At 39.2% G+C, this 22,538-nt stretch overlaps 2 protein-coding genes across 4 annotated transcripts in view; one reads left to right on the top strand and one right to left on the bottom strand.

The window, feature by feature from the left end:
- Positions 1-3,004: 3,004 nt before the first annotated feature.
- Positions 3,005-22,412, bottom strand: lg11h6orf136 (linkage group 11 C6orf136 homolog). Of its 3 annotated transcripts, XM_061966794.1 has the most exons (9): positions 22,333-22,412; positions 21,814-21,871; positions 20,375-20,605; positions 17,466-17,651; positions 13,872-14,537; positions 9,658-9,746; positions 9,381-9,581; positions 4,650-4,719; positions 3,005-3,488 (listed from the first exon to the last, which is right to left on the bottom strand). In XM_061966794.1, exons 4-9 carry the CDS (start codon positions 17,544-17,546, stop codon positions 3,345-3,347), a joined length of 1,251 nt encoding a protein of 416 aa, XP_061822778.1. In that variant the 5' UTR covers positions 17,547-17,651; positions 20,375-20,605; positions 21,814-21,871; positions 22,333-22,412; the 3' UTR covers positions 3,005-3,344. The 3 variants fall into 3 exon arrangements, with proteins under 3 accessions (XP_061822778.1, XP_061822777.1, XP_061822780.1); XM_061966793.1 differs by lacking the exon at positions 20,375-20,605; XM_061966796.1 differs by lacking the exons at positions 20,375-20,605; positions 21,814-21,871.
- Positions 19,280-22,538, top strand: part of abcf1 (ATP-binding cassette, sub-family F (GCN20), member 1) — a 78,202-nt gene continuing 74,943 nt past the window's right edge. Inside the window, exon 1 of the mRNA XM_061966792.1 lies at positions 19,280-19,348. The gene's annotated coding sequence lies outside the window, so the exon portion shown is untranslated. The remainder of the gene's footprint in view (positions 19,349-22,538) is intronic.

Genomic DNA, 22,538 nt, shown 5'->3' with positions numbered 1-22,538 from the left:
TGCGGGAACACTTCAGCTGTGTTGAATACAGACACAACAATGTAGTCTTGAGAAATCACCTTGTGAGTGCTAAGTTAATACATTTGCATCTTCTCCTTCACAATATAGTGAACAGTATATATTCTTCATATACACAAAGACAAACATGCTAAATAGATTGTGCTTCTTTTTTTTACTCACTTAACACACACTGTGCACGAGCTTAGTAGATCAGCGTTGTGTGCGCTATCAAGTTTTCTTGAAAACCATTCGTAGATCAGGCCCTTGGTGTGTGCAGCTTTGACAAGATGAGGCATTCAGGTGCACTGCTTAGCTGCTGCGTGCTGTCAATCCTTGCCACGATAGACGGCCTTAAGCGACAAAAACTTCAGCCTGAGCGGCTGTTTTTTTTTTCACCTGGCGCTAGTGTTTGACTTGTCTCTATTCAATAGCGTAACATTTTTTGGACATTAAAAAATGCAGGGGACAAAAAGTACTTTTATTAAAAAGTGCAGGGGAATGTTGTCGTCCGTACCCAAATTACTCAACAGGTAGCGCCAAATCTATTTGTGGCGGTACCTTGATGCTGGTAGGGAGAGTTCCTGTGCCGATAGGGGTTTTGTTTGCTGGATTTGGGGCCTGCCTCCCCTGTGGCCCCACTGGGAGGGTGGGGGCCTCTCCCGCACAGGCTGGTGTTCCACTGCCACTTGGTGGGGGCGCTTCAATTCTGGGCCCCTGCATCCCACCTTACACCCAACGCCACTGCCCATACACAATTACACTAGTGATGTGCGGATCGATACTGCTGATACTAGATGTATGTCGGAATATCGATACTTTGGATACTTTAGTTATTTGAGATAATAACTCTTGAACGCATCATAGTTAAATTATCCCCTCAACTCCCCCCAAAATGGATTAACTCGCTGGAATAAAAAAGACAATATAACATACATCCATAATCAATCAATCTTTATTTATATAGCCCTAAATCACAAGTGTCTCAAAGGGCTGCACAAGCCACAACGACATCCTCGGTACAAAGCCCACATACGGGCAAGGAAAAACTCACCCCAGTGGGACGTCGATGTGAATGACTATGAGAAACCTTGGAGAGGACCGCATATGTGGGTAACCCCCCCCCTCTAGGGGAGACCGAAAGCAATGGATGTCGAGTGGGTCTGACATAATATTGTGAGAGTCCAGTCCATAGTGGATCCAACATAATAGTATGAGTCCAGTCCATAGTGGGGCCAGCAGGACACCATCCCGAGCGGAGACGGGTCAGCAGCGTAGAGATGTTCCCAGCCGATGCACAGGCGAGCGGTCCACCCCGGGTCCCGACTCTGGACAGCCAGCACTTCATCCATGGCCACCGGACCTGTGCCCCCCCCCCCCCCTCAAGGAAAAGGGGAGCAGAGGAGAAAAGAAAAGAAACGGCAGATCAACTGGTCCAACAGGGGGGCTATTTAAAGGCTAGAGTATACAAATGAGTTTTAAGATGGGACTTAAATGCTTCTACTGAGGTAGCATCTCTAATTGTTACCGGGAGGGCATTCCATAGTACTGGAGCCCGAATAGAAAACGCTCTATAGCCCGCAGACTTTTTTTGGGCTCTGGGAATCACTAATAAGCCGGAGTTCTTTGAACGCAGATTTCTTGCCGGGACATATGGTACAATACAATCGACAAGATAGGACGGAGCTAGACCGTGTAGTATTTTATACGTAAGTAGTAAAACCTTAAAGTCACTTCTTAAGTGCACAGGAAGCCAGTGCAGGTGAGCCAGTATAGGCGTAATATGATCAAACTTTCTTGTTCTTGTCAAAAGTCTAGCAGCCGCATTTTGTACCAACTGTAATTTTTTAATGCTAGACATAGGGAGACCCGAAAATAATACGTTACAGTAGTCGAGACGAGACGTAACGAACGCATGAATAATGATCTCAGCGTCGCTAGTGGATAAAATAGAACGAATTTTAGCGATATTACGGAGATGAAAGAAGGCCGTTTTAGTAACACTCTTAATGTGTGATTCAAACGAGAGAGTTGGGTCGAAGATAATACCCAGATTCTTTACTGATTGTAATTGTTTGGTTGTCAAATGTTAAGGTGGTATTATTAAATAAATGTCGGTGTTTAGCAGGACCGATAATCAGCATTTCCGTTTTCTTGGCGTTGAGTTGCAAGAAGTTAGCGGACATCCAATGTTTAATTAATTTCATTAAGACACGCCTCCAGCTGACTACAATCCGGCGTGTTGGTCAGCCTTAGGGGCATGTAGAGTTGGGTGTCATCAGCATAGCAATGAAAGCTAACACCGTATTTGCGTATGATGTCGCCTAGCGGCAGCATGTAAATACTAAAGAGTGCAGGGCCAAGAACCGAACCCTGAGGAACTCCGCACGTTACCTTAACATAGTCAGAGGTCACATTATTATGGGAGACGCATTGCATCCTGTCAGTAAGACGTGGACGCATGTGAAAAAGTGAAATATATTTATCCGTACAGTAATCTATTTATTTATTTATATATATTTATTTTTTATATATATGTATTTATATATTATTTATATATATATTTATTTATATATGCACCGTATTGCTTTTTTATCCTGCACTACCATGAGCTTATGTAACGAAATTTCGTTCTTATCTGTGCTGTAAAGTTCAAATTTGAATGACAATAAAAAGGAAGTCTAAGTCTAAGGTTGAGGTCATTTTTGTTGTGTTTAGTATTTTCACGTTAATGGAAATTTGTAACTGAATTATAATTTTGTCTTTATTCTAATAGTAGTTCTTATTAATTTAATGTTTTGATTTTACTTCTTTCCTTTTTTGGGGGGTTTGAAACACCATTTCTTTGTACTTTGTATGATTTTGTCCTGTTTTTTTCCCCATTGTATTAGCTTTTATTTGTCAAGGTGTTGTGAGAATTGATGCTTTACTGCGTAAGGAGCCTAGAAAGCTAATCTTGAGAAAAACATAAATGGGTGCAGCAAACTCACAAAAAATTAAATACAAGTTGAAATAGTTGGATTTATGGGAAGAGTTAGTATGATGTGAAATCACCATTGAAGGGCTTGTGTTTTCTTCATTCACGTTTACAGTCAGGTCACAACTTCAACAAGGACATTGATTTGAATAATGCAAACTAAGGTTAACAAACATTACAGCAACAACGGGAGAAGGGGGAATTCAAGGAGGACCTCAAGTTCTTGTTTTGCCTAAAGAAATGAAGTGAGAAGATGAAGTCCACGGGTGAACATTTGCGTTTGTTAGCACATACTGGCCACAACGTAAAACAGCGCTTAATGTTTGTAAATGTTTCTATAGGTGACAAATGCTCCCGCTCCCGACTGTGGTTAATCTCGGACCTGTTTTCGCGAGGACAGGAGGAGGGGTAGCAAATTGAGAGCGGGCCGGTTCTCTTGCACCCCCAAAGCTATTAAAGCACTGGCAAGAAGGGATGTGACTCTGGGCAGGACAGGGGGCGGAGCCTGCATCACCTGCATGGAGACAATAACAGGTAATATGCTTGTAGCGCTGTAAAAGTGTGCTTACACACACACACACACACACACACACACACACACACACACACACACACACACACACACACACACACACACACACACACACACACACACACACACACACACACACACACACACACACACACACACACACTTGTAAAGAACATAATGTCATGGCTGTCTTGAGTTTCCAATAATTTCTACAACTCTTATTTTTTTGTGATGGAGTGATTGGAGCACACACTTGTTGGTCATAAAAAACATTTATGAAGTTTGGTTCTTTTATGAATTTATTATGAGTCTACTGAAAATGTGACCAAATCTGCTGGGTCAAAGTATACATACAGCAATGTTAATATTTGGTTACATGTCCCTTGGCAAGTTTCACTGCAATAAGGTGCTTTTGGTAGCCATCCACAAGCTTCTGGTTGAATTTCTGACCACTCCCTTGACAAAATTGGTGCAGTTCAGCTAAATATGTTGGTTTTCTGACATGAACTTGTTTGTTTTATATATATATATATATATATATATATATATATATATATATATATATATATTAGGGCTGCAACTAACGATTAATTTGATATTCGATTAATCCGTCGATTATTACTTCGATTAATCGATTAATAATCGGATAAAAGAGACAAACTACATTTCTATCCTTTCCAGTATTTGATTGGGAAAAAAAACAGCATACTGGCACCATACTTATTTTGATTATTGTTTCTCAGCTGTTTGTACATGTTGTAGTTTATAAATAAAGGTTTATTTAAAAAAAATAAAATAAAAAAAATTTGCTTCTGCGCATGCGCATAGCATAGATCCAACGAATCGATGACTACATTAATCGCCAGCTATTTTTATAATCAATATTAATAGATTAGTTGTTGCAGCCCTAGTATATATATACTGTGTATATATATATATATATATATATATATATATATACTGTGTATATATATATATATATATATATATATATATATATATATATATTTTTTTTTTTGTGAGATGTGGGAAGAGCGAGTGCATTAATTATACAACACATTTTCTTTGCAAGTGAGAATTAGTGCCAGCCATTACAACATTGAAAACAAAATATCTCCACTAGTTTTCCTTCCAAGTTCTTACCTTTTCAACTTTATGACAGTGAATGAGTCCATTGTGTCCGACGTAGAACGTAGAGAATGCATCATAAAACCTGTAACAGACGACATTTAGATGAAACACGCTTCTTAGCCTGTTGTGATTTTTAAAAATGCAGCAGTCTGACTGACAGTAATTATATATTACAAAACTGTAAAATGGATGCCATTTTACTATAAAAAAGTCAGTAAATTAATGTATATATTTGTAAACGCTCTGAAGTGGGAAAGGGGTAGAAATGATATGAAATTGTGGGATGTATTATGCTGTAAGTGTGTTCATGTTCGAAATAAATTAAAGAAAGAAAGAATGTAAGTGTCACTTTTTGGGGGAAAAAAAAACATTAAAAGGAGACGGACCCCTTACTTATAATGTTGTATACCCATCCATCCATCCATTTTCTACCGCTTATCCCTTTCGGGATCGCGGGGGGTGCTGGAGCCTATCTCAGCTACAATCGGGCGGAAGGCAGGGTACACCCTGGACAAGTCGCCACCTCATCGCAGGGCCAACACAGATAAACAGACAACATTCACACTCACATTCACACACTAGGGCCAATTTAGTGTTGCCAATCAACCTATCCCCAGGTGCATGTCTTTGGAGGTGGGAGGAAGCCGGAGTACCCGGAGGGAACCCACGCAGTCACAGGGAGAACATGCAAACTCCACACAGAAAGATCCCGAGCCTGGGATTGAACCCAAGACTACTCAGGACCTTCGTATTGTGAGGCAGATGCACTAACCCCTCTTCCACCGTGCTGCCCATGTTGTATACCATTGTGTTTTAAATTAAACTGGATTCTAAAGGTATTTTGTTATTCTGCAATACTAAGATATTCAAATACTAAGTGGCTCGCAACAAGCAAGCTAATCGGAGCTTTTAACAAGCATGCTAACTGCTAGCTGGCAACGAGCGTGCTAATCACTACCTGGCATATGCGGGTTAATCACTAGCTGACGGCTAGAGTGCTAATCGCTAGCTATCTTAAATGCTAACATGAAAATAACAATATATTTATCTATCTATAGCTCGGTTGGTAGAGTGGCCGTGCCAGCAACTTGAGGGTTCCAGGTTCGATCCCCGCTTCCGCCATCCTAGTCACTGCCGTTGTGTCCTTGGGCAAGACACTTTACCCACCTGCTCCCAGTGCCACCCACACTGGTTTAAATGTAACTTAGATATTGGGTTTCACTATGTAAAGCGCTTTGAGTCACTAGAGAAAAAGCGCTAAATAAATATAATTCACTTCACTTCACTGTGCTTTTGTTATAAACACTACAAACAGCACAGCCATATGTTACTGCCATTGCTAAACTGGATCAATGTTAATGTCTATTTGAATTTGTGGAAAAATTGTGGGGGAAATTTACAAACACATAAAATAAAAATTAAAATAATCAACCAAAAATTTCACAACCCCCCTGGTTCCCTACATTCCACCGCTCCGCAGTTATTATTTCAAGTTCGTGTCTGCTTAGCTATTGAGGGTTATAAAGTATCCATCACTACACACTTTTGTTTAAAGTACAACATTCGGGTACTGACTAGAGGTGGGATAAACAATACACTTTTAGATGCGTCGCAATTCGGACATGGACGATTATAGAATCAATTAGTAAACATCAATAATCGATGTATTTATTGTAAATAAAGTAATGCAGACAGTTGTAAAATATGGCTGACTGCAGCGAGCCACCTCACGGAAAGATCCGACAAGCTTCTTTACTATCGGGCAGAAAGATCCGACACGCTTCTTTACTATCAGGCACTTATGTTCCAGTTTTGCACACGTTTTCATTAATTCAATAAATGTGGGAATTAATAGAACTGTTTTTTTTTTTTTTAAGTTGCAAGTTATAAACGCTTCTTTAGCGAAAGGAAAATAAATGTAAAACTGCATCAATATACATCAATAATTGATTTTTAATCAAATAGTAGCTCCTGAATCCCAATCGAATCGTGAGGTGGTCCCACCTCTAGTACTGACAGTACTGAGAGTACTGCATTTTACTGCACTCAACACACTAAGTAAGTATGTATACAACTAGTGATATTTCTATTGACCACACAACCATGGTAATATTTAGAACTGAAGTTAATAGTCAAGCTGTCCTGAAACAGCTTTTTCACTTTAGATACAATACCCATATTGCAGCCTTGACAATTAGCCGATATCGTTCCGATACGATTTTAACACAAATAATACGTACTTTTTACTTGTTTTGTAGTGTGGGATATTAGAAAAGGCTTGATCAAATGATGTGTTGTTGTGATGGCTGCATGCAAGATCTTTGCAGAGTAATTGTTGTTATATCTTGTTCTCTCAGTCTCCTTTGCAGGTAAATTCCTTTGTTTGTCCTAGGTGGGTTGCTGTAGTCAGGAAATACAGCTTTTGCCATTGCGTTGAATGTGGTCAATCATTTTGTTGAGCCCCACAAAGTGTTTATACTGTAAGTGTTGTACTTACCACTAGCTGTGTGTTACGTGCATCTTTGTTGTAATTTTGATTAGCAAATTTGGAAATGTGTTGAAATCGCCATGTAATAACACTAATGCTAATCAGTGGCATATCCCATGTACATTAGCATCAAGCTAGCACGTTTAAATGCATTTTGTTTATCTTTTATCAGGACTACGGATGTGTACCGAATCCCGCCAGTGCTACCGGACTGAAATGTCACGTAAAATCCAACGGTGCCATCTTACGCTACCTGGGTTGCGCGTGACGTCATGCCTAGTGGCCGACTTTGTACTTTAGCACTTAGCGATCACTCCAGCAGCACTGAGAGCGGACTCAGCTAAACTACCTCTCGGTAAAATTGACTAAAAAAACGCTACAACGTAAGTAAAGTAAGGCTCCACGTTTCCAAAAACTTACTAGCTTAATATACATTGGCTTTGCAATTGACAATATTAGCATTATTGAGTCATTGTGTAGAAATATGGGGAAATAACTACAAAAGTACACTTCATTCATTAACGGTATTACAAAAAAGATCAGTTAGAATAATACATAATGTTGGATATAGAGAACATATAAACCCTTTATTTATTGAATCAAAGATACTGAAATTCCACGACATAGTGAATTTGCAAACAGCTAAAATTATACACAAAGCAAACTATAACCTGCTACCCAGGAATATACAACAATTCTTCTCAAAAAAAGAGGAGAAATATAATCTTAGAGAAAAATGTAATTTAAAACATTTGTATGCACGTACAACACTTAAGACCTTCAGTATATCTGTATGTGGAATTACATTATGGAATGGATTAAGCAAATGTACTAATATGATCCATTTCAAGAAACTCTTCAAACTTAAAGTGTTTACAAAGTACAAAGAAGAACCGTGATAAACATTCTGAATTTATTTCATCCATCATTCATTCTCAAAATAATCTTACTCATCTCATCATATGTAATATAACTTACTTCACCATCCATCCATCTTCTTCCGCTTATCCGAGGTCGGGTCGCGGGGGCAGCAGCTTAAGCAGGGAAGCCCAGACTTCCCTCTCCCCAGCCACTTCGTCCAGCTCCTCCCGGGGGATCCCGAGGCGTTCCCAGGCCAGCCGGGAGAGATAGTCTTCCCAGCGTGTCCTGGGTCTTCCCCGTGGCCTCCTACCGGTCGGACGTGCCCGAAACACCTTCCTAGGGAGGCGTTCGGGTGGCATCCTGACCAGATGCCCGAACCACCTCATCTGGCTCCTCTCGATGTGGAGGAGCAGCGGCTTTACTTTGAGCTCCCCCCGAATGATAGAGCTTCTCACCCTATCTCTAAGGGAGAGCCCCGCCACTCGGCGGAGGAAACTCATTTCGGCCGCTTGTACCCGTGATCTTGTCCTTTCGGTCATGACCCAAAGCTCATGACCATAGGTGAGGATGGGAACGTAGATCGACCGGTAAATCGAGAGCTTTGCCTTCCGGCTCAGCTCCTTCTTCACCACAACGGATCGATACAGCGTCCGCATTACTGAAGACTCCGCACCGATCCGCCTGTCGATCTCACGATCCACTCCTCCCCCACTCGTGAACAAGACTCCGAGGTACTTGAACTCCTCCACTTGGGGCAAGATCTCCTCCCCAACCCGGAGATGGCACTCCACCCTTTTCCGGGAGAGAACCATGGACTTGGACTTACTTCACCAATTATTATTTATTTATTTTTATTGTGATTACTTATGCAGTATATTGTGAATAAATTGAGAACAGGAAGTGAACAAAAGTTTTAGCAACTGTTATGTAAAAGAAAAAGTGTAGGATTAAATAAGCTCTACTTCTTCCTACTCCTTTTTGAACATGTTGAAAAGAGAAACTGGAAATTGTGATGTATCATGTTGTATGCTTGCATGTTCGAGATAAACTCAAACTCAAACAAGCATTAGCAATATTATATGGCGATTTCAACACCTCCAAATTTGTCAATGAAACTACAGTACAACTAAGAACAGCTGGTGCGTAATAAGTACAATATTACAGTATTGACACTTTTTAGGGCACAACAAGACTAGACAGCAAAGACTGAACTAACTAACCATCACACTGCCATCTAATTTTTTGGACTTGCAACTGTAATTGAGACTCAGAAATATGATAATAAAACAAGATATAACAACTGGATAGCAGTTACCATACTTTTTTCGATGATTTTGGGTGTCAAATTTGCTGAAAAGAAAGTGAACGTGAGCATTAGAAGCCATGTGTGCTACCTGTACAACTGGGATTTATCTCTGCGGTAGATGCGTAGCATCAGCGAGAAAAAGGGAAGGCCCCTGAGCCGCCAGCGAGCCTTGATTGTCCCGTCCTCCGGATGCTTGGTCAGTTTGAGCACCTCCAGCCGCACGTCCACAAAGTACATCAGACACAGAAAGCGGCTCATGGCGATGTTGAACTGGTATGCAAAGCGTCCTCTACGGGGATGGTCGGGTCAGACGGGAAGGGAGCAAAAAAGTCAAACAGCAGCAACAGGTGCATAAGCACATTTACCTGGTCTTGGTATTGAGAAGACCGTTGATGAATTCAACATCATTGGAGTACAAGCTGTAGTCATGAGTCTTATGGAAGAAACTTGGCAGCTGCAAGATATGAGTTGAACAGTCAGTTATTTTCATATCTTTGTTTTTCTTGCACTATCGCAATGTGATGTAACCTCTAAATCAGCTAGAGGGGATTCGTTTTCCACATTGGCGGATCACGCACATTTTCCACGTAAATAGTCCGATACTGATCAGTGGGATCTAAGGATATAACGATTTAAAAATCTCACAGCACGATATTATCATGATATTAAGACCACGGTACAATATTATTGTGGTATATGTCCAAAGAAAAGACTTAAGAATGACATGTGTCAAATGACATGGCAGGAACCTTTAGGATAAACACACTTACTGTAATCAAACACAAACATAATGTTCAAAAGTCCTAATCTTATTCAGTACTACATTAATTTTTAAGTGCAAATAATTGTGTGCGAACATCTACTGTGTATCTCAACTTTTACTTTTTAAGGTGTCGTCTACAGTGGAATTTTTTTTTTTTTTTTTTTTTTTTTACATCACTTTGGAAAATGCAGTTTCTCCGAAAAGTTAACTCATATTTTAACTTTCAAGTAACATCAATACCTCAGAAATTTTGGGGGGAAAAAACAATTCCTCTTATGTACTACAAAGTGGAACACACTTCACTTCTTGCTACATCAACAATATGATTTGCATGAGTAGCTGGACAAGACAAATAAATAAAAAATACTTTTATGATACATATATATTTTTTCTTGGTGTGCAAAACTTTAGCTCAGTGTGCAAAATGGGAGTCAAAATAGTGTTTGTTTTTTATTTTTTCATCTATACTTTTAGTTCGCAATATGCGTTATTTATTACCATACTCCTTTTTAGTTTTCCATTACATTTTACTTTTGTTACTGTATGTAAAAATCTGCACTGCAATCGCAACATTTCCCCATTTAGAATAAATAAGTCTATCCCAACCTATTCTTAAGTGTGAAATGTTAGAAAAAGATTGATTAAATACAATTACTCAGAACGATGGCAGGTAAAAAAAACCAACTATTTAATGTATGATGTCTTGAAGTTGAAGTGGAGTGGTAATTGTTGTTTCGGTGACAGAGTGGCCACAATAATTCATTAGGTTACGCTCATGATGCAGTAAGATAAATGAGGCGGACACGTTTGTCACTGGATACTTCCAAATACGCTTCTACCTTAGAGACTTTTTATCTGTAAGTACAGTGGCACCTCAACTTGCGAGCACATTACGTTCTAAGACCAAGCTCAGACAGAATACTGTATCTAAAAGCAGCTCCGCTTATTAAAATGAATTAATATACATGGAGTAAAACACAATTTTAGCATGTAACATGTCCTTTAAAAAGAAAAACTAAATTAAGATGATATTGTTTGGAAAACAATACAACAGCACTACAAACAACTACAGTACGGTAGTTTTATAACAGGGTATATATATATATATCCAAAGACATGCACCTGGGGATAAGTTGATTGGCAACACTAAATTGGCCCTACTGTGTGGATGTGAGTGTGAATGTTGTCTGTCTATCTGTGTTGGCCCTGCGATGAGGTGGCGACTTGTCCAGGGTGTACCCCGCCTTCCGCCCGATTGTAGCTGAGATAGGCTCCAGCGCCCCCTGCGACCCCGAAGGGAATAAGCGGTAGAAAATGGATGGATATATATTGTTTGGAAAACAATACAACAGCACTACAAACAACTACAGTAGTTTTATAACAGGGTATATATATATATATATATATATATATATATATATATAGTGAAAATAAGTATTTGAACACTCTGCTATTTTGCAAGTTCTCCCACTTAGAAATCATGGAGGGGTCTGAAATTTTCATGGTAGGTGCATGTCCACTGTATGAGAGATAACCTAAAAAGAAAAATCCAGAAATCACAATCTATCATTTTTTAACAATTTATTTGTGTGATAAAGCTGAAAATAAGTATTTGAACACCAACATTAATATTTGGTAGAGTAGCCTTTGTTTGCAATTACAGAGGTCAAACATTTCCTGTAGTTCTTCACCAGGTTTGCACAGACTGCAGGAGGGATTTTCGCCCACTCCTCCACACAGATCTTCTCTAGATCAGTCAGGTTTCTGGGCTGTCGCTGAGTAACACAGACTTTCAGCTCCCTCCAAAGATTTTCAATTGGATTTAGGTCTGGAGACTGGCTAGGCCACTCCAGAACCTTGATATGGTTCTTACGAAGCCACTTCTTGGTTTTGCTGGCTGTGTGCTTTGGGTCATTGTCATGTTGGAAGATCCAGCCATGACTCATCTTCAATGATCTCACTGAGGGAAGGAGGTTTTTGGCCAAAATCTCACAATACATGGCTGCAGTCATCCTGTCCTTAATACAGTACAGTCGTCCTGTCCCATGAGCAGAAAAACACCCCCAAAGCATGATGCTACCACCCCCATGCTTCACAGTAGGGATGGTGTTCTTGGGATAGTACGCATCATTCTTCTTCCTCCAAACACGCATAGTGGAATTATGACCAAAAAGGTCAATTTTGGTCTCATCTGTCCACAAAACTTTCTCCCATGACTCCTCTGGATCATCCAAATGGTCATTAGCAAACTTAAGACGGGCCTTAACATGTGCTGGTTTAAGCAGGGGAACCTTCTGTGCCATGCATGATTTCAAACCATGACGTCTTAGTGTATTACCAACAGTGACCATGGAAACAGTGGTCCCAGCTCTTTTCAGGTCATTGACCAAGTCCTGCCGTGTAGTCCTGGGCTGATTCCTCACCTTTCTTAGCATCATTGAGACCCCACAAGGTGATATCTTGCATGGGGCTCCACTCCAATTGAGATTGACCGTCATGTTTAACTTCTTCCATTTTCTAATGATTGCTCCAACAGTGGACCTTTTTTCACCAAGCTGCTTGGCAATTTCTCCGTAGCCCTTTCCATCCTTGTGGAGTTGTACAATTTTGTCTCTGGTGTCTTTGGACAGCTCTTTGCTCTTAGCCATGCTGAATGTTTGGGTCTTACTGATTGTATGGGGTGGACAGGTGTCTTTATGCAGCTAACGACCTCACACAGGTGCATCTGATTCAGGATAATACAGTGGAGTGGAGGAAGACTTTTAAAGGCGGACTAACAGGTCTTTGAGGGTCAGAATTATATCTGATAGACAGGTGTTCAAATACTTATTTTCAGCTGTATCACACGAATAAATTGTTAAAAAATCATAGATTGTGACTTCTGGATTTTTCTTTTTAGGTTATTTCTCATACAGTGGACATGCACCTACCGTGAAAATTTCAGACCCCTCCATGATTTCTGAGTGGGAGAACTTGCAAAATAACAGGGTGTTCAAATACTTATTTTCTTCATTTTATATATATATATATATATATATATATATATATATATATATATATATATATATATATAAATAAAAGCCAGAATATCTCAAATTACCCGTAAATTAAGGAATTTATAAATTGAGGTAATGATGTAATATGAAACTTTAATTATTTGATACTTGAAGTTGTTTATATTGACTATTTGAATTAAGGACACTTATTACGTATGTCTAGCTGTTGTGTAGCTGCTAGCTCCTATAAATTAATTTTATATCACGGTTATTATTAACACAGTATTAATGAATGTAAAAATGAAAAAAATATAATAATAGTAATATTAACCATGGGGAGTTTTACCACAGTTAATCATAAATACTGTTTATTGTTAAATTCCTATTGTCAGGTAGCTCCGAGCTAGCGATCATTGGCACTTACTGCTAGCTAGTGATTATCGAAGCCAGCTGCTAGTTTGCGATTAGTGCGCTATAGGCCTACCATGTTTACCTTTTGTAAATGACTTCACTAAAATACAAGAAAATAGCATTATTGTCAGCTTTTTGCAGGATATTTAGCTGGTAGTCCAGCTTTGCGTAAGTAAACTCGCTGTCCGGCAGCATTAATAGCTGAGATCTTATACAATCAAACACTCACTTGTTTTTTTTGGTGATACCGGACCTGTATGTTTTGGTGCTTGCATGATGGAAATCACTTCCTTTGAATAGCATATGTTGGTTGGCAGGCTCTAGATTTGAATGTAATGTTGGGCTTTCTCTGCTAAATTAAAGCACTTTAGTCAAGTCAACTAATCAGGACACATGGTTACACACATACCTCGCTCCTCAGTCTTTCGTACACCATGGCCAGTCTCTGCTCTCTTTCACTGTCTCCTTCGTGGTGATGTCCCTCTGCTGGTGCTGCCTGGCTACACAGAGTGGCGTGCAACTCCTTCATCTTGTCGCTCTCAAGTCCAACATTCTGCCTAAAGTTCAGCCTGTCGTGTGCAATCGATTGTCTAGTTCCCGGGCAATGGAAACAATAAAAGTGAGAGCCATATATGTAGGGTGCGGGACACTTCTCGGCTTTGAACAGGCTCCTAAAACTGTGTTGTCTCTTTTCTGTGTCGCCGCCACTTTTCTTGACGATGTTGATGTCGTCCTCTCTGCTTCCGTCCACCGTGGTCAACAGGAAGGACAACTCAGAAGACTTGTAAGTCCCAGGCGTAAGCAACTCTGCTAGTTTTGTCTGACCAAACAAAGGGATCTCCATGGTGGTGCGCATGGTGCCCGACTCACCCAGTCGCACCAGCACACACACGCGGAGCGACTCCTCCCAGTCATCCTCGTTGTACGCGGCCTTCTGCGGCTGGCTGGCATGATGAAAAGGGTGCGAGAGGACCGGCTTCTTGACGCTCTGATATCGCAGGCTGTTGGGGGGCGCAAGTGCCCATGATGCACTGCTGAGAGGACGTGCTGGACAGAGCCACTGTGAGTCCGCTAGCTGAAAAACACACACGACATGATCTTCAACGCCATCAACATTTTTTACCAAGATCATTTTTAATGTTCACATCTCATTTGCCAACAACAAGCTGTAGGCTGGATTCACTTTATCCTGTTAAAGTTGGCCATTACTACTGAGATGTACATTTCTTGTCGTTTCAGAGAAACACATCGGCTTTTCCAATGATGTGATTTGTTGGTATTTAGATCGTTTTTCCCAAAATGTCTGTCATACCAACGAGCATGTTACGTTTTTTAAGGTTCAAATTTAGAGTATTTGGTTAAAGAGATGCTTTTAAAGACACTGAAAACAAGAGTGTTCCGATCAGCTGATCATGCAGACGATTCTGATACCGATCATCAATGAGTGAGATAGGCGTATACCGTTCATGTAGGGCTGCAAGGATTAATCAATAAAATTGGTTAGTTCGATTTAAAAAAAACGTAGATTTAAAAAAAATGATTATTATTGCAGCAGCCTTGCAGAAACTATGTTACAACTGTATGTCCCCGGGCACTACATGCAGGTCGGATTTGCTGCTTCAATTAATAATTTAATGAGTAACTAATAAAAATTTGTCAAATCCGACCCACATGAAGTGCCCGGGGACATACAGTAGTTTCTGCAAGGCTGCCACAATAGAGCGCAGTGGTGTGTTTCAATTAATTAAAGCTGCAGAGCTTGCATCAAATAATCGTTTGAGTAACTAATAAAAATTAGTCAAATCCGACCCGCATGAAGTGCCAGGGACATCGTTTCTGCAAAGCTGCTGCAGTAGAGCGCACATGAGAGCGGTGGTGTGTGGATGTCTGTGTGGAGAGTTTAATATACATATTTTATCTACTATGGCACATGTTAAAAGTGCAATTTCAATGTGCCAACCATGCATCCCTTTTCTACTGCTTGTCCCTTTTTTGGGGTTGCGGTGGGTGCTGAAGCCTATCTCCAATTTCAATGTTGATAACATGAATTCAATAGAAAAAAATATTACGCAAATACTCAATTTAAGCAAAAAATATGTCTAAGTCTAAGTCTAATATGCATTTTTTTTTTATACTAATAATAGGCCATTGTCAAATGCAAAACAGCGAAGAACTGAGGTGATTTTTAAATAAACACAGTATTTTGAAAAACCTCAATAGAGTGAAGCCGAAAAAAAAATTTCTGAGTGCAAATTGATGAGGTACGACTGAATTAAACAAAGATTTTAGGCAAAAAAAAAAAAACCTATGTATGAAAAAATTTTTAATACAGAGTATAAAACTATTAAAGGGGTTGTTTGCAACATTAACACAGATGTCAAGAGGGCGCTAACTTTTCAATGTGTTTTAAGCATTATATCCCACTCTCTTACGACTTCTCAGCCGTAATGACGTAACTACGTACGTATGTAACACATGCACGCGCATTAGATTTGGGTGTTTTTAGCTAATGATAGCGATTTGGATAGTTAGCATTAGCTGTCATTGAATTTATATTCTATCTTAACAACATGCCAGCAAATTGTTTGTTGCTCCTTTCGGACTTTTTTTGCATGTGTGCACATGCTCTCTGCATGTACGTGTTGACGAGACAGGGTGAGTTACCGCCGTAAACACCAATCATTTTTTTCGGGCTGGTAGAAAAACTTTTTACACCTACTGTGAATTGTGAAAAATATAAACTGTTTTATTTTGTTCAAATGTGTTCTGTTAAACCACTAACATAAGCCATAGGTGGGTTGCAATCACATGACATAGAGGCACATTAGGGCACTTCTGGCGATGGCCTAAGACCCATTAGGCTACTGTTTATTTACCTGAATCATTAGGTGGATATGGGTAGTGTTAGTGCCTATTTCGTTCTCAATATGCTGATACGCTGAGGAACAACATTAGCACGGCTAATTGCGGTTTCTGGTACTGTACGTGCATCAGGCACATATGGGGTGGTATTTACTTGGCACAATATAATGCATTACATGTAATGATTTTCTACTTTGTGTATTAACAACGTGGGTTGACTCATAGAATCGCACTCTGCACTTAAGGATGGTGATGGAAGAGAATGCAGTGCAACAGGTTGGATGCAATATGGAGCTATGCTGAGCGAAATGTGGCGGTAATTTTACTCTTGGCCTTGGCTTGCCATCAAAGTAGGCCTATGGGGCTAAAATAGGCCTAACACCCATAGCTGTAGCACACATGTGTCAAACTCAAGGCCCGGGGGCCAGATGTGGCCTGCCACTTCATTTTATTTGGCCCTCGAAAGCCAAATAAATAGATATAGAACTAGCCCCCAATGTTATTAAGAAAGTATCGACAATCGATTTTGAATTGTGGGGTGCCCAAAGATTCACAGCCCTAATAAGCTAGCCAGTGGTGTTCTTGCTATATTTTTTGCTTTGAAAAATGCAACCGTGAGCAAGTTGCAAACAGCCGCTTTAAGGGAAAAATAAAAAAATCTGTCAAGCAGATTTGAAGTAAAAAGTGCATCAGTATTGGCAATACTGGCCGATATACTGTATCATCCCTCCATCCATCCATTTTCTACCGCTCATCAACCCCCTCCCCACTCAGGTCCGTCTAGCGCAGTTCGACACGGTTCTCGAAAAAAAACCTAACTTTGTGTCGATTCTAGTACATACTTTTTTCCGCAAATATTTTTGTCTCTTATTTTGGATCAACATTTGCAAAAAGTAACAATGGTTCACTCCAGGGACGAAGGCAGTTGACAAGATAAATAGTGTACGACTTTCATGGTTGCTTACAGAGTTTACCCACAGGAAAATACCGCCTCTCGTGTTATGGCAGAAAATAGCATCAAATCCACTCATCCCTGACAGAACTTAAAACATCAATGCAGCATCGGAAGGGACAATGCAGAAGTGTGAACAGTTTTTCAGACTCCAAGGGATGCTTAAGAGAAGCAAGCATATTACCTTACCTGACTTACAATCTGTTGCCTTCTGCCGTGGATACGGACAAAACCCACCCAGAAGGCAACGCTTCCTCTGCTTACAGCCATCAACTACAGGGGCCGGCGCAACCCCAGTCAATAGCTGACCATTGCCCTCACCAAGCAACTCGTGCAGATGAGCCCTTTTCTCCAAGATTCTGTACCTCAAAGAACCTGAAACAATACATAATATAAACAGTATAAATAATAATGAGCGCTTACTGCCTAGCCTTGTTGGAAGGGCAGGCTGAAGAGACAAAGACATAATTGCCAAAATTGCATAACTAGCTATGATACTAAAAAAAACAAAAAAACATGTAAAAGCAAAACAACTTTCTCTGTCACGAAAAAACTAATTTATTACTGTTTTTTTTTTTATATGTCAAACCACATGAGTGGTGAAATAATTAAGTGCTCATTTCACCCGCTGCTTGTTGAAATGTGCAACACATGCTTTCATTTTGGCGTCTCCAAATTAGCTGCTAATGGGGATGTAACGATATGAAATTGTCACACTGTTATCATTATGATTGTTGATGAATGTGCTGAAAAAGTAGACTACAGTACTTACAGTGCACACACTAAAATATTTTAACCAAGCTTTATTTTAAAAAATAAAACACATTTACCACTTTGTTCAATGGCACAATTAAATAGATCAGTTGAGGTATGACGTTTGTAATGGGAAAAGATGTTATGTAACTTGGTATTGTTTTCATGTTAGCAATTTAGCTAGCTCGCGATTAGCACACGAGTTGCCAGCTCTGGATGTAACTTGAGATGGACCGATTATCTGTGTCGATATTTGGCATTTTGATGTATATCTTATTGGTCTATTTTTATTGGTATCTGCATTTTTTTTTTCTTATTACAACTATAACTACAGAAGCAGATATAATATATACATATATGATACAAGTATTTAGTTTTTGAAAAAATGTCTAATTAGTGAAGTAGATAGTAATAACCACTGCTCAAACACCTGTACTGTGAAGCGCCGTCCAATCAACTGTGCTGCATTTGGCTTAACCTGAGCAGAAAGTATATCCTTATAGACTTCATCAATAAAACACGAGTGGATCTTGAGTTGTTCCAACCCTTCTCCAAACTTTCTTCTTCCCATCATTCTGGTACAGGTTGATCTTAGTCTTATCTGCTAAAATAATACTTTTACAGAACTGGGCTGGCTTCTTCAGGTGTTTTTTTGGAACGTCAATTCTGGCCTTTCCATTTTGTATACGTGTGTACGAGACAGGGGGTAAGTGACAAGCATGAACGCCAAACAAATTCCTCAGACAAATGAGTAATTTTTATTCAACGTAATTAGTGATTGGAAAGAATACAGACACTAAAAAAATATGTTCTGTTAAAAGACTAATGGTAACAATGTAAGCTAGCTGGTGGTGTTCTTGTAATATTTTTGTTTGAAACATGTGACTGAGCAAACAGCTGACCCCTTTAAAATGATGTTATTTCTTTCTAGTTCTTATATTCGTACTTTTCGAAAAATGTTGCATTGAATTCCTTTGGTGTTGGTATAAGTTTATTACTGCAGATTGATTAATTTATGTTGAAAATGTATATTTAATTAAACAAAACTGTCACGAGGGCATGACATACACAATTCTAATAAAATACAATTTTGTAACAACAAACACTTAAGTAAAACTCAAAATGAAAACAAAAAAATCAATAGAAGTGCAGATTTTAACACAAACAAAACATTCAACGCAATCGATGTGCCTGTTTTGTTAAGGGTAGTGCCAATTTAAAGTACATGAAATTGCCATCTGAAAAGTGCAGACATTTTTAAGTGGTGATAATGAGCCACAGCTGGAGAAAAGAGGAGACAGAGACCAAAGTTTGTACAGGTGAAATAATATCAATCCGATCATTTGCATTGAAAGCACAAAATATAAACTGCAATAGTCTGATAACCAGCAATAATAGCTTGTATCTTTCTCTTAGTGGCATTTTTGCGTTCTTTCCCTGCTTCACATCTCGTCAGAAGCAGCATGTATGCGAAGACGCCATTTAGCAAAACAAAACGGCGACCGCCATTATTACAAGTATTTTGTAAGTGTAAGTGTAAACATGGGTTTATTTACAAGTTGTATTGTTAGTAGTTTAAATGAAATCTGCGGTGATTGGCTAGTTGTTTTTGGTAGCAGCTATGCTAGCATGTCACGAGAGCGGCGATACAGTGTATACGTAATCACGTTTGTGCTGCAACCAGGGTTGAAATGGTGACAACAAAGTTTATTTTCCCCGAATCTTACTCTATTTAATCCAGTTTGTATGGATTTATTTTAAAAGCAAAATGAGAATGAAATGGTTGAAATCTACTTTTTTATTATTACTAACCGAATGCAGCTGAGATAGGCTCCAGCACCCCCGCGACCCCGAAAGGGACAAGCGGTAGAAAATGGATGGATGATGGATAGTCGCAAAACCTATTTTTAATCGCAAATGCAAGTAAATTGCACTGCACAGCCCTGGAATCCGCCGATCTCAAAATGTAACTATATTAAAATGTTATATTGTTAATACTGATACTTGAAAGGGAACTGCACTTTTTGGCGAATTTTGTTCACTATCATTATGAGAAACATGACGGATGGATTTTTTTTAATGCATTCTAAATATTAAATACATTCGATCAAAAAAACATCCAAACACCGCCATTGAGGTTTTATATATATGATGGAAGTATATATGTAATGTAGTAACAGGCACATTTATAATAACATTTAATATTTGCGCATTTTAATCATTTTAAGCATACGCAACTCATTAATTTCAAAAACACATCACGTTTGCTTTTTCTCTCTCTTCATTACTGATTTCTGCTCACTGTAGACTTCATGGGAGCCAACAAATAATAAAACATCACTTACTGTACAATGTCTGCTGTCATTGGGGTGCCAACTGCTAGGATGTTCATATATTCCCATTTAGATGAAAAATGTCTCATATTCCTCGCAAAGAAACGGGGTGGATGGAAGCTTTTTGTGTCGTCCTCGCCAGTTCCAGGTTCGAAATGGCTGTCAAAGACTCCCAACTTGTCGGATTTAATCCTTAGCCATCTACTGTCCAGGTGAGATGCATGATTTATGATCTACAATAAACTTACAGGGAGCAAGGAAGCGAGTAAACAGCAGACCACTCGATGATGTAAACATAGAAGTGATCACGGCACCACTATAAATAATTTGTCTGTGTTGGCGCTTATTATGACAATATTACCAATACTTGGTTAATATTCAAGTCACTAAATGTAAATTGAGTCTTGTTGGCGCTTTTGGAATGGTTATCGGATTTTATGGGTGCAATAGTGGAGCTCCCATTGGCTTAGCTGTAAGCTGACTTTTATTTACATGTATTTAATATTTTGAATGCATTAAAAAATGAATGCAATAAAAAAAAATCCATTTGATGTCCTGTCTTTCATAATGATTGTGAACAATAGGCAAAATTCCCAATAAAAGTCCAGTTCCCCTTTAAGATACCAACTTAAAGACGCAGTTTATTTGGAGCAATGGTAGTGATTATTATTAACACCGGGGAGCGGCTGCAGACTTTGTATTCACAATTAGCTTATAGCGACTATATTAGCCAGAGAGGATCGACGTTTGTGATCGGCAATGACGATTACACGTTTTCACGAAAATCGGCCGGTACCGATTGGTGGCCTATCGATTGGCACATCCCTAGTTGCTTATCATTTTCACTTCAAAGAGCGTTCTGTCTCCTCGTACAAATAGGTAATTTATTCAAAGTACACTTAAAATAATTGTTTAGTCCGTTAAGAGTTTTTGTGTTGGTGAAGGACCAGCATGTCAGCTAAAAATAGCTGCACTAAAATATATCTCAGGGAAAGCTTTGATTTTTCTCAGATTTGTATACTCCGCTGAGGATTTCAAAGACTATGAGAAGCACATGACATGCAGCCGACCACAAGTTTACAATAAGAAACTGTAGGCAGCGGAGATTGAATTAAGCAGTCACTCTGTGCTGAGCAGGGGGCTTTTCATCAAGTACGGAATTGAGGAGAACTACAAAAATGGTGCTTGTCTTTTGCGACTGAAAACTGAGAGAACAGCAGTAGTGTTTATTACCATTACACTACAATCATTTAGGCATACCAAAAATATTTTACGGTAGTTTTTATTGTCTTTACATACTATATTTTTAGGTGGTTATTTTTGATAGCTTGTGAAGGGAATGACCTTTGACAATACAATTAAAGTGGCAAACAGAGTTGGTGTATGTAGACGTCAGAGCCACAATGATATATAATACAAATATAACAATGACAATTATCATATTCACTTACAATTCAGTTGCAGTTGAGCTGTTATTGGTATGTGAGCGCTTGCCTATGGGATAAGACACTGAAAGAAAACATGGAAGCAAATGTGAATGTAATTTCCATCGACTTACCTAAAAAAAGCAATATTTGCAGCAATTGCATAAGCGTTTGTGTTATTGTTTTACAAAGGAACCCATGCATGCACGTTTGTATTACTATTTTCAAAGTCAAAAAATGCTCACATCGAGTGAATTGAGATAGCTTTGGCATTTATAGCTCCACCAACTACAAAAAGTGATTATTAAAATCAGATTGTTTAGTAAATTGCCTCGAAATAATTTCACATTACTTTTACATGCCGGTTAGCCGGCTGTCAGATGCTAGGCTAACTAGCTAAAGCTTGCCCTGCCATATTACTGTTGACTCATGCAACCCCACTAAATTCACTGCACCAGCCAAATTTGTATCAGTCAAATGCTGTGCAGTATTCACCAAGACGCCGACGCCAAACCCAAGCTAGTATGCGTCATTTTGGTAACTTACACAAGTGTCCGCCAGTCTTGTGTGTCCTTGCTTCGCCAAACACGCCTTTACGCAGCCAAGCGTAATGCTGCCTTCACTGACTGTGGGAACAGTGGGAAAAATGAACGGTATATGACGTGACCCAAACGTGTCCTCCTGATTATTTGCTTGGATCATTTTTTAAATAATAATGTATCTTTATATAGTCAAAAAATAATTGAATAAGT

The sequence above is a fragment of the Nerophis lumbriciformis genome, linkage group LG11 (assembly GCF_033978685.3).
Source record: "Nerophis lumbriciformis linkage group LG11, RoL_Nlum_v2.1, whole genome shotgun sequence".
Taxonomy (NCBI): Eukaryota; Metazoa; Chordata; class Actinopteri; order Syngnathiformes; family Syngnathidae; genus Nerophis; species Nerophis lumbriciformis.
The sequence above is the reverse complement of the archived record's forward strand: the minus strand, read 5'-3'. Positions and strand labels throughout refer to the sequence as shown.

Excerpts from the sequence above, each read along its gene's own strand:
- lg11h6orf136 (XM_061966794.1), bottom strand. The coding sequence starts at position 17,546 with ATGGCTGTAAGCAGAGGAAGCGTTGCCTTCTGGGTGGGTTTTGTCCGT. Across the intron at positions 9,747-13,871 it reads ACGAAAGACTGAGGAGCGAG|CTGCCAAGTTTCTTCCATAA; the intron begins GTATGTGTGTAA and ends CATATCTTGCAG. Across the intron at positions 9,582-9,657 it reads CTTCTCAATACCAAGACCAG|AGGACGCTTTGCATACCAGT; the intron begins GTAAATGTGCTT and ends CCATCCCCGTAG.